The 12,500-nt window shown below is 51.1% G+C and overlaps 1 protein-coding gene across 2 annotated transcripts in view; it reads right to left on the bottom strand.

Annotated features, from left to right (window-relative positions):
* The window catches only part of cdc5l (CDC5 cell division cycle 5-like (S. pombe)), a 24,568-nt gene that overhangs the window by 8,436 nt on the left and 3,632 nt on the right, over positions 1–12,500 (bottom strand). For both annotated transcript variants that reach the window (XM_080539242.1, XM_080539243.1), the window contains 5 exons: positions 5,425–5,643; positions 2,787–2,931; positions 1,844–2,038; positions 1,131–1,279; positions 294–606 (listed from right to left, as the gene is read on the bottom strand). In XM_080539242.1, coding sequence (XP_080395368.1) covers positions 294–606; positions 1,131–1,279; positions 1,844–2,038; positions 2,787–2,931; positions 5,425–5,643 — 1,021 coding nt within the window. The remainder of the gene's footprint in view (positions 1–293; positions 607–1,130; positions 1,280–1,843; positions 2,039–2,786; positions 2,932–5,424; positions 5,644–12,500) is intronic.

The raw sequence follows: 12,500 nt of genomic DNA on the forward strand, positions 1-12,500 counted from the left end.
TCCAAATTAAAAGAAATAAACATTTGAAATATATCAGTCTGTGTGGAATGAATGAATATAATATACAAGTTTTACTTTTTGAATGGAATTACTGACATAAATCAACTTTTTGCTGATATTCTAATTATATGACCAGCACCTGTATATGTGTGTGTATGTGTGTGTGTGTGTGTGTGTGTGTGTATATGTGTGTGTGTGTACCTGTTTGTGTGTGTGTGTGTGTGTGTGTGTGTGTATATATATGTGTGTGTGTGTGTGTGTGTGTGTGTGTGTGTGTGTGTGTGTGTGTGTACCTGTTTGTGCAGCTCTATGTCGGAGGCGTCCTCTACGTATCCGTGCTCGGGGTCGTTGTCGGGGGGCGGGGCCTCCGCGTCGTCGGGCAGGACGATCTCAAAGTCGTTCTTGGGGAGCGGCAGCGCCCGAAGCCCCGCCCTCAGCTGGTCGCGGCCCCGCCTCTCCTGGTCCTGCTCCTCCTCCGGGTTGATGCTCAGCCTATCACGCAGCGGCGTGCGGCCGGGGGTGGGGCCGGGGGCGGGGCTTAGCAGGGCCTTGGGGGTCAAACCCCCCTGGGGGGTCAGGGCCTCCGATGAGGCCGCACCCGGGGTCCTGCAGGGGGGGGGGGTTACCATGACAACCATGTCACCAACACTGACGCGGTGTGTGTGTGTGTGTACCTGAAGGGCGTGGTCCGGACAGTGTTGGGCGTGTGTGTGTGTGTGTGTGTGTGTGTGTGTGTACCTGAAGGGCGTGGTCAGGACAGTGTTGGGCGTGTGTGTGTGTGTGTGTGTGTGGGTGTGTGTGTGTGTGTACCTGAAGGGCGTGGTCAGGACGGTGTTGGGCGTGTGCGTGTGTGTGTGTGTGGGTGTGTGTGTGTGTGTACCTGAAGGGCGTGGTCAGGACGGTGTTGGGCGTGTGTGTGTGTGTGTGTGTGTGTGTGTGTGTGTGTACCTGAAGGGCGTGGTCAGGACGGTGTTGGGCGTGTGTGTGTGTGTGTGTGTGTGTGTGTGTGTGTGTACCTGAAGGGCGTGGTCAGGACGGTGTTGGGCGTGTGTGTGTGTGTGTGTACCTGAAGGGCGTGGTCAGGACGGTGTTGGGCGTGTGTGTGTGTGTGTGGGTGTGTGTGTGTGTACCTGAAGGGCGTGGTCAGGACGGTGTTGGGCGTGTGCACGGCGGTGTGTTTAGGCGTGACGCCAGAGAAGTCGCTCTGGTGCAGCGGAGTGTTCAGGCCTCCCTTCAGGGGCGTGTCCACGTTGGTCAGCGCCATCAGGTTCTGGGCTTCCTGGAGGGGCGGAGTCAAGGGGCGGAGTCATGACGTCATTAGAGAGTCACCTGATCTCGTGACAACTAAGGTTAAATTACAGATCCGTACTTTCCCCGAAGATTTACAGAAATCAATGTAAACTTTTGTTTGTGTGTGTGTGTGTGTATAATCTGTGTGTGTATGTATTGGTGTTCTATGTTGTTAGCTAGTTAGCGTGGTGTTCTATGTTAGCTAGTTAGCCTGGTGTTCTATGTTGTTAGCTAGTTAGCGTGGCGTTCTATGTTGTTAGCTAGTTAGCGTGGCGTTCTATGTTGTTAGCTAGTTAGCGTGGCGTTCTATGTTGTTAGCTAGTTAGCGTGGCGTTCTATGTTGTTAGCTAATTAGCCTGGTGTTCTATGGTGTTAGCTAGTTAGCGTGGTGTTCTATGTTGTAACTTTGAAGGTGATTTTCTCTGCTAGTTGACCTGAGATGAACCAAAAACATTCAAATAAGCTTAAACTGTTTTCAGATTGTACGACATCATTAGAACGCTGTCACATATGACCTGTGTGTGTGTGTGTGTGTGTGTGTGTGTGTGTGTACCTGGAGGATCTTGTCCTGGGCGGCGGGGGTCTTGGGGGTGCGTAGGCCCGTTGCCATGGCGCTGTTGGTGACGCTGTACTCTGATAGGAGGGCTGAGGAGGCGGAGTTAGTGATGCCGGACTCCTCCGCCGTCTGGCGAGCGACTTCACTGGCCTGACCCAACTTAACCACCTCCTCCAGCTCCGCATCTGAGATCTACCGTACACACAGAGACACACAGAAACAGAGACACAGAAACAGAGACAGAGACAGAGACAGAGACAGAGACACAGACACACACACACACACACACACACACACACACACGTTATAGGCAAGGCAGGTTTATTTGTATAGCACATTTCAGACAACAGGGGCAATTCAAAGTGCTTTACATACATTATTAAAATACAGATAGAAGTGTCATCTGCATAGTTGTGGGAATTCACAATTCTATTCTTTTTCATGATGTGTCCCAATGGAATGTAGGGAGATTGAATAGAAGGGGGCCAAGGATTGACCCTTGGGGAACCCCACATGTCATTTTAATTTGGTCAGATACAAAGTTGCCAATGGAGACATAGTAGCTTCTGTCCTGCAGGTAGGATCTACACCAGTTTAGGGCAGTGCCCCGAAAGTCCTACCCAGGTTTTAATCTGTCTATTATGCAGCACCAGCTACACCCCGCTCCCCTCCCCTCCCCCTCACATGGGGAGCAGGCAGGACCAGCTACACCCCCCTCCCCTCCCTCCCCTCCCCTCCCCCTCACATGGGGAGCAGGCAGGACCAGCTACACCCCCCTCCCCTCCCTCCCCTCCCCTCCCCCTCACCTGGGGAGCAGGCAGGACCAGCTACACCCCCCTCCCTCCCCTCCCTCCCCTCCCTCCCCCTCACCTGGGGAGCAGGCAGCACCAGCTACACCCCCCTCCCCTCCCTCCCCTCCCTCCCCTCCCCTCCCCCTCACCTGGGGAGCAGGCAGGACCAGCTTGCTGCGTTTCTTGGTGAACTCAGACACGCCGCTGGTCTGTAGGATGGCCGCGGGGAGGTCACTCTCCTTCTTCTTCTTTATCTTCTGTCTGTCCTTCTTCCTCTCCCTCTCCTCCTTCTCACTGCACACACACACACACACACACACACACACACACACACACACACACACACACACACACACACACACACACACACACACACACACACACACACACACACACACACACACACACACACACACACACACACACACACACACACACACACACACACACACACACACACACACACACACACACACACATACACACAGGTTTGTGAGTATTTTCAAGGGTTGCGGGTGAACACAGACAGTATCAAACATGTCATTTCACACTGAGGTCAGACCAGCCAATCACAGACCAGCACCTGAGGTCTCTCTCACCGTATCAGGAAGACAGCAGCTAATCACAGACCAGCACCTGAGGTCTCTCTCACCGTATCAGGAAGAGCAGCTAATCACAGACCAGTACCTGAGGTCTCTCTCACCGTATCAGGAAGAGCAGCTAATCACAGACCAGCACCTGAGGTCTCTCTCACCGTATCAGGAAGAGCAGCTAATCACAGACCAGTACCTGAGGTCTCTCTCACCGTATCAGGAAGAGCAGCTAATCACAGACCAGCACCTGAGGTCTCTCTCACCGTATCAGGAAGAGCAGCTAATCACAGACCAGTACCTGAGGTCTCTCTCACCGTATCAGGAAGAGCAGCTAATCACAGACCAGCACCTGAGGTCTCTCTCACCGTGTCAGGAAGAGCAGCTAATCACAGACCAGTACCTGAGGTCTCTCTCACCGTGTCAGGAAGACAGCAGCTAATCACAGACCAGCACCTGAGGTCTCTCTCACCGTATCAGGAAGACAGCAGCTAATCACAGACCAGTACCTGAGGTCTCTCTCACCGTGTCAGGAAGACAGCAGCTAATCACAGACCAGCACCTGAGGTCTCTCTCACCGTATCAGGAAGACAGCAGCTAATCACAGACCAGCACCTGAGGTCTCTCTCACCGTGTCAGGAAGACAGCAGCTAATCACAGACCAGTACCTGAGGTCTCTCTCACCGTATCAGGAAGACAGCAGCTAATCACAGACCAGCACCTGAGGTCTCTCTCACCGTGTCAGGAAGAGCAGCTAATCACAGACCAGTACCTGAGGTCTCTCTCACCGTGTCAGGAAGACAGCAGCTAATCACAGACCAGTACCTGAGGTCTCTCTCACCGTGTCAGGAAGACAGCAGCTAATCACAGACCAGCACCTGAGGTCTCTCTCACCGTATCAGGAAGACAGCAGCTAATCACAGACCAGCACCTGAGGTCTCTCTCACCGTATCAGGAAGACAGCAGCTAATCACAGACCAGTACCTGAGGTCTCTCTCACCGTATCAGGAAGACAGCAGCTAATCACAGACCAGTACCTGAGGTCTCTCTCACCGTGTCAGGAAGAGCAGCTAATCACAGACCAGCACCTGAGGTCTCTCTCACCGTATCAGGAAGAGCAGCTAATCACAGACCAGTACCTGAGGTCTCTCTCACCGTATCAGGAAGACAGCAGCTAATCACAGACCAGCACCTGAGGTCTCTCTCACCGTATCAGGAAGAGCAGCTAATCACAGACCAGCACCTGAGGTCTCTCTCACCGTATCAGGAAGAGCAGCTAATCACAGACCAGTACCTGAGGTCTCTCTCACCGTGTCAGGAAGAGCAGCTAATCACAGACCAGCACCTGAGGTCTCTCTCACCGTGTCAGGAAGAGCAGCTAATCACAGACCAGTACCTGAGGTCTCTCTCACCGTGTCAGGAAGACAGCAGCTAATCACAGACCAGCACCTGAGGTCTCTCTCACCGTATCAGGAAGACAGCAGCTAATCACAGACCAGCACCTGAGGTCTCTCTCACCGTATCAGGAAGACAGCTAATCACAGCTGCAGTAACACTTTTATCTATGTCTGTTTATTCATTGTCTTATTATGTTGATAAATGTTTAGCTATTTATTTTCTATCTATATGTATCTATCTTGTAAAACAGAATCTTCCTATTCTCTGTGTTGTATTTTAATGGTGTCTGTAAAGCAGAATGACCTATGTTGTATGAGATATATATATATGTATCTATATATATGTATGGGACCTATGTTGTATGAAATGTGTTGTACTAATAAACTGGCCTTGCCATTTCTAGCTGTGGAATGCATCTGAGAGTGTGGTTGGTGTGTGTGTCTACGTGTGTGTGTCTGTCTGTCTGTGTGGTTGGTGTGTGTTACATCCAGGTGTTGCTGTGTGTGTGGGTGTGTGTCTCTCTTTCAGTGTGTGTGTCTCTCTGTGTGGTTGGTGTGTGTGTGTGTGTGTGTGTGTGTGTGTGTTACGTCCAGGTGTTGCTGTGTGTGTGTGTGTGTGTGTGTCTCTCTCTGTGTGGTTGGTGTGTGTGTGTGTGTGTGTGTTCCATACTTGCGCAGCTCTCAGTCCAGGTGCTGCTGTCTCTCTCTGTGTGTGTGTGTGTGTGTGTCTCTCTGTGTCTGTGTGTGTGTGTGTGTGTGTCTCTCTGTGTGTGTGTGTCTGTGTGTGTGTGTGTACGTACTTCCTCAGTTCCCCGTCCAGGTGCTGCTGTCTCAGGCGTTTGAAGTGGGGCTCCAGGCCGCTGTGCTGCTCCTGGCTGGTGTCGTAGAACCCGGAGGCCGGCCGCTTCTCGAAGGGGATCTCAGCGTTGTAGTCCACGCCCCGCTTCTTCTTCCTCTTCTTCTGCACGTCGATGCCCGCCGCACGCAGCTCCCTACGCTTCTGCAGAGCCGCCAGGCGCCTGGGGGGGGGAGTAGGATGGTAGGAGGTAGGAGGGGGAGTACGTACGTAAAGCTTTACTTATATAGAACCTTTCATACAAGACATGGAGGTAGTGTGTAGTGTGTAGGAGATAGGAGATAGGAGGTAGGAGATAGGAGGTAGGAGATAGGAGGTAGGAGATAGGAGATAGGGGGTAGGAGATAGGAGGTAGTGGGTAGGAGATAGGAGATAGGAGGTAGGAGATAGGAGGTAGGAGGTAGGAGATAGGAGGTAGGAGATAGGAGGTAGGAGATAGGAGATAGGAGATAGGAGGTAGGAGGTAGGAGGTAGGAGATAGGAGGTAGGAGATAGGAGATAGGAGATAGGAGATAGGAGATAGGGGGTAGGAGGTAGGAGGTAGGAGATAGGAGATAGGGGGTAGGAGATAGGAGGTAGTGGGTAGGAGATAGGAGGTAGGAGATAGGAGGTAGGAGATAGGAGATAGGAGATAGGAGGTAGTGGGTAGGAGATAGGAGATAGGAGGTAGGAGGTAGGAGGTAGGAGGTAGGAGATAGGAGATAGGAGATAGGAGGTAGGAGATAGGAGATAGGAGATAGAAGATAGGAGGTAGGAGATAGGAGGTAGGAGATAGGAGATAGGAGGTAGGAGGTAGGAGGTAGGAGATAGGAGATAGGAGGTAGGAGATAGGAGATAGGAGGTAGGAGATAGGAGGTAGGAGATAGGAGATAGGAGGTAGTGGGTAGGAGATAGGAGATAGGAGGTAGGAGGTAGGAGGTAGGAGATAGGAGGTAGTGGGTAGGAGATAGGAGATAGGAGGTAGGAGGTAGGAGATAGGAGGTAGGAGGTAGGAGGTAGGAGATAGGAGATAGGAGATAGGAGGTAGGAGATAGGAGGTAGGAGATAGGAGGTAGGAGGTAGGAGGTAGGAGATAGGAGATAGGAGGTAGGAGATAGGAGGTAGGAGGTAGGAGATAGGAGGTAGGAGGTAGGAGGTAGGAGGTAGGAGATGGGAGATAGGAGATAGGAGATAGGAGGTAGGAGATAGGAGGTAGGAGATAGGAGGTAGGAGATAGGAGGTAGGAGATAGGAGATAGGAGGTAGGAGATAGGAGATAGGAGGTAGGAGGTAGGAGATAGGAGATAGGGGGTAGGAGATAGGAGATAGGAGGTAGGAGGTAGGAGGTAGGAGATAGGAGGTAGGAGGTAGGAGGTAGGAGATAGGAGATAGGAGATAGGGGTAGGAGATAGGAGATAGGAGGTAGGAGATAGGAGGTAGGAGATAGGAGATAGGAGGTAGGAGGTAGGAGGTAGGAGGTAGGAGATAGGAGGTAGGAGATAGGAGGTAGGAGATAGGAGATAGGAGATAGGAGGTAGGAGATAGGAGATAGGGGGTAGGAGATAGGAGGTAGTGGGTAGGAGATAGGAGGTAGGAGATAGGAGGTAGGAGATAGGAGATAGGAGATAGGAGGTAGGAGGTAGGAGATAGGAGGTAGGAGATAGGGGGTAGGAGATAGGAGGTAGGAGGTAGGAGATAGGAGGTAGGAGATAGGGGGTAGGAGATAGGAGGTAGGAGATAGGAGGTAGGAGATAGGAGGTAGGAGATAGGAGGTAGGAGATAGGAGGTAGGAGATAGGGGGTAGGAGATAGGAGATAGGAGATAGGAGGTAGGAGATAGGAGATAGGAGGTAGGAGGTAGGAGATAGGAGGTAGGAGATAGGGGGTAGGAGATAGGAGGTAGGAGATAGGAGGTAGGAGATAGGAGATAGGAGGTAGGAGGTAGGAGATAGGAGGTAGGAGATAGGGGGTAGGAGATAGGAGGTAGGAGGTAGGAGATAGGAGGTAGGAGATAGGAGGTAGGAGATAGGAGGTAGGAGATAGGGGGTAGGAGATAGGAGGTAGGAGATAGGAGGTAGGAGGTAGGAGATAGGAGGTAGGAGATAGGAGGTAGGAGATAGGAGGTAGGAGATAGGGGGTAGGAGATAGGGGGTAGGAGATAGGAGGTAGGAGATAGGAGATAGGAGGTAGGAGATAGGAGGTAGGAGATAGAGGGTAGGAGGTAGGAGGTAGGAGATAGGAGATAGGAGGTAGGAGGTAGGAGATAGGAGGTAGGAGATAGGAGGTAGGAGATAGGGGGTAGGAGATAGGAGGTAGGAGATAGGAGGTAGGAGATAGGAGGTAGGAGGTAGGAGATAGGAGGTAGGAGATAGGGGGTAGGAGATAGGAGGTAGGAGATAGGAGGTAGGAGATAGGAGGTAGGAGATAGGAGATAGGAGATAGGAGATAGGAGATAGGGGGTAGGAGGTAGGAGGTAGGAGATAGGAGATAGGGGGTAGGAGATAGGAGGTAGTGGGTAGGAGATAGGAGGTAGGAGATAGGAGGTAGGAGATAGGAGATAGGAGATAGGAGGTAGTGGGTAGGAGATAGGAGATAGGAGGTAGGAGGTAGGAGGTAGGAGGTAGGAGATAGGAGATAGGAGATAGGAGGTAGGAGATAGGAGATAGGAGATAGAAGATAGGAGGTAGGAGATAGGAGGTAGGAGATAGGAGATAGGAGGTAGGAGGTAGGAGGTAGGAGATAGGAGATAGGAGGTAGGAGATAGGAGATAGGAGGTAGGAGATAGGAGGTAGGAGATAGGAGATAGGAGGTAGTGGGTAGGAGATAGGAGATAGGAGGTAGGAGGTAGGAGGTAGGAGATAGGAGGTAGTGGGTAGGAGATAGGAGATAGGAGGTAGGAGGTAGGAGATAGGAGGTAGGAGGTAGGAGGTAGGAGATAGGAGATAGGAGATAGGAGGTAGGAGATAGGAGGTAGGAGATAGGAGGTAGGAGGTAGGAGGTAGGAGATAGGAGATAGGAGGTAGGAGATAGGAGGTAGGAGGTAGGAGATAGGAGGTAGGAGGTAGGAGGTAGGAGGTAGGAGATGGGAGATAGGAGATAGGAGATAGGAGGTAGGAGATAGGAGGTAGGAGATAGGAGGTAGGAGATAGGAGGTAGGAGATAGGAGATAGGAGGTAGGAGATAGGAGATAGGAGATAGGAGATAGGAGGTAGGAGATAGGAGATAGGGGGTAGGAGATAGGAGATAGGAGGTAGGAGGTAGGAGGTAGGAGATAGGAGGTAGGAGGTAGGAGGTAGGAGATAGGAGATAGGAGATAGGGGGTAGGAGATAGGAGATAGGAGGTAGGAGATAGGAGGTAGGAGATAGGAGATAGGAGGTAGGAGGTAGGAGGTAGGAGGTAGGAGATAGGAGGTAGGAGATAGGAGGTAGGAGATAGGAGATAGGAGATAGGAGGTAGGAGATAGGAGATAGGGGGTAGGAGATAGGAGGTAGTGGGTAGGAGATAGGAGGTAGGAGATAGGAGGTAGGAGATAGGAGATAGGAGATAGGAGGTAGGAGGTAGGAGATAGGAGGTAGGAGATAGGGGGTAGGAGATAGGAGGTAGGAGGTAGGAGATAGGAGGTAGGAGATAGGGGGTAGGAGATAGGAGGTAGGAGATAGGAGGTAGGAGATAGGAGGTAGGAGATAGGAGGTAGGAGATAGGAGGTAGGAGATAGGGGGTAGGAGATAGGAGATAGGAGATAGGAGGTAGGAGATAGGAGATAGGAGGTAGGAGGTAGGAGATAGGAGGTAGGAGATAGGGGGTAGGAGATAGGAGGTAGGAGATAGGAGGTAGGAGATAGGAGATAGGAGGTAGGAGGTAGGAGATAGGAGGTAGGAGATAGGGGGTAGGAGATAGGAGGTAGGAGGTAGGAGATAGGAGGTAGGAGATAGGAGGTAGGAGATAGGAGGTAGGAGATAGGGGGTAGGAGATAGGAGGTAGGAGATAGGAGGTAGGAGGTAGGAGATAGGAGGTAGGAGATAGGAGGTAGGAGATAGGAGGTAGGAGATAGGGGGTAGGAGATAGGGGGTAGGAGATAGGAGGTAGGAGATAGGAGATAGGAGGTAGGAGATAGGAGGTAGGAGATAGAGGGTAGGAGGTAGGAGGTAGGAGATAGGAGATAGGAGGTAGGAGGTAGGAGATAGGAGATAGGAGGTAGGAGATAGGAGGTAGGAGATAGGGGGTAGGAGATAGGAGGTAGGAGATAGGAGGTAGGAGATAGGAGGTAGGAGGTAGGAGATAGGAGGTAGGAGATAGGGGGTAGGAGATAGGAGGTAGGAGATAGGAGGTAGGAGATAGGAGGTAGGAGATAGGAGGTAGGAGGTAGGAGATAGGAGGTAGGAGATAGGAGGTAGGAGATAGGAGGTAGGAGATAGGAGATAGGAGGTAGGAGGTAGGAGATAGGAGGTAGGGGGTAGGAGATAGGAGGTAGGAGATAGGAGGTAGGAGATAGGAGATAGGGGGTAGGAGATAGGAGGTAGGAGATAGGAGGTAGGAGATAGGAGGTAGGAGATAGGAGGTAGGAGATAGGGGGTAGGAGATAGGAGATAGGAGATAGGAGGTAGGAGATAGGAGATAGGAGGTAGGAGGTAGGAGATAGGAGGTAGGAGATAGGGGGTAGGAGATAGGAGGTAGGAGATAGGAGGTAGGAGATAGGAGATAGGAGGTAGGAGGTAGGAGATAGGAGGTAGGAGATAGGGGGTAGGAGATAGGAGATAGGAGGTAGGAGGTAGGAGATAGGAGGTAGGAGATAGGAGGTAGGAGATAGGAGGTAGGAGGTAGGAGGTAGGAGATAGGAGGTAGGAGATAGGAGATAGGAGGTAGGAGATAGGAGATAGGAGGTAGGGGGTAGGAGATAGGAGATAGGAGATAGGAGGTAGGAGATAGGAGATAGGAGATAGGAGATAGGAGGTAGGAGGTAGGAGATAGGAGGTAGGAGATAGGAGGTAGGAGATAGGGGGTAGGAGATAGGAGGTAGGAGATAGGAGGTAGGAGATAGGAGGTAGGAGGTAGGAGATAGGAGGTAGGAGATAGGGGGTAGGAGATAGGAGGTAGGAGATAGGAGGTAGGAGATAGGAGGTAGGAGGTAGGAGGTAGGAGATAGGAGGTAGGAGATAGGGGGTAGGAGATAGGAGGTAGGAGATAGGAGATAGGAGATAGGAGGTAGGAGGTAGGAGATAGGAGGTAGGAGATAGGGGGTAGGAGATAGGAGGTAGGAGGTAGGAGATAGGAGGTAGGAGATAGGGGGTAGGAGATAGGAGGTAGGAGATAGGAGGTAGGAGATAGGAGGTAGGAGATAGGAGGTAGGAGATAGGAGGTAGGAGATAGGGGGTAGGAGATAGGAGATAGGAGATAGGAGGTAGGAGATAGGAGATAGGAGGTAGGAGGTAGGAGATAGGAGGTAGGAGATAGGGGGTAGGAGATAGGAGGTAGGAGATAGGAGGTAGGAGATAGGAGATAGGAGGTAGGAGATAGGAGGTAGGAGATAGGGGGTAGGAGATAGGAGATAGGAGGTAGGAGGTAGGAGATAGGGGGTAGGAGATAGGAGGTAGGAGATAGGAGGTAGGAGATAGGAGGTAGGAGATAGGAGGTAGGAGATAGGAGGTAGGAGGTAGGAGGTAGGAGATAGGAGATAGGAAATAGGAGGTAGGAGGTAGGAGGTAGGAGGTAGGAGATAGGAGATAGGAGATAGGAGGTAGGAGATAGGAGATAGGAGATAGGAGGTAGGAGGTAGGAGGTAGGAGATAGGAGATAGGAGATAGGAGGTAGGAGATAGGAGGTAGGAGGTAGGAGATAGGGGGTAGGAGATAGGAGATAGGAGGTAGGAGGTAGGAGATAGGAGATAGGAGGTAGTGGGTAGGAGGTAGGAGATAGGAGATAGGAGGTAGGAGATAGGAGATAGGAGATAGAAGATAGGAGGTAGGAGATAGGAGATAGGAGGTAGGAGATAGGAGATAGGAGGTAGGAGGTAGGAGGTAGGAGATAGGAGGTAGGAGATAGGAGATAGGAGATAGGAGATAGGAGGTAGGGGGTAGGAGATAGGAGGTAGGAGGTAGGAGGTAGGAGATAGGAGGTAGGAGATAGGAGATAGGAGATAGGAGATAGGAGGTAGGGGGTAGGAGATAGGAGGTAGGAGATAGGAGGTAGGAGGTAGGAGATAGGAGGTAGGAGGTAGGGGGTAGGAGATAGGAGATAGGAGATAGGAGGTAGGAGGTAGGAGATAGGAGGTAGGAGATAGGAGGTAGGAGATAGGAGATAGGAGATAGGAGATAGGAGGTAGGAGATAGGAGATAGGAGATAGGAGGTAGGAGGTAGGAGATAGGAGGTAGGAGATAGGAGGTAGGAGATAGGAGGTAGGAGGTAGGAGATAGGAGATAGGAGGTAGGAGGTAGGGGGTAGGAGATAGGAGGTAGGAGGTAGGAGGTAGGAGATAGGAGGTAGGAGGTAGGAGGTAGGGGGTAGGAGATAGGAGGTAGGAGGTAGGAGATAGGAGATAGGAGATAGGAGGTAGGAGATAGGAGGTAGGAGATAGGAGGTAGGAGGTAGGAGGTAGGTGATAGAAGGTAGGAGGTAGGAGATAGGAGGTAGGAGGTAGGAGGTAGGAGATAGGAGATAGGAGATAGAGGGTAGGAGATAGGAGGTAGGAGGTAGGAGGTAGTGTAAGTAAGTAAGGTTTATTTCTATAGCACCTATCATAGACCAGCGGTCACAAAGTGCTTTACAGAGGCTATAAAAACATAATTTAAGAGCAGGTTAAAAGAAATAGGTAAACAAGTGAAAATAAAAACAAGAAACAAATAGCAAGTATACAACAATTAATAACAAGACACAAAAAGACAGACAGGCTTCTGGGGTTAGCCAGTAGCCTGTCTGTCCAGGACAGTCTTGAGCTGTTTTAAATGCTTCGACCGAGACCGCTGATCTAAAGCCTGGTACACATAAAGATAATCTGGCCGATTTTGGCCCGATTTCCCCCCTTCCGACCAAGGACAGCAAAAGGCAG

This window comes from Nansenia antarctica, assembly GCF_963989245.1.
Source record: "Nansenia antarctica genome assembly, chromosome: 9".
NCBI lineage: Eukaryota > Metazoa > Chordata > Actinopteri > Argentiniformes > Microstomatidae > Nansenia > Nansenia antarctica.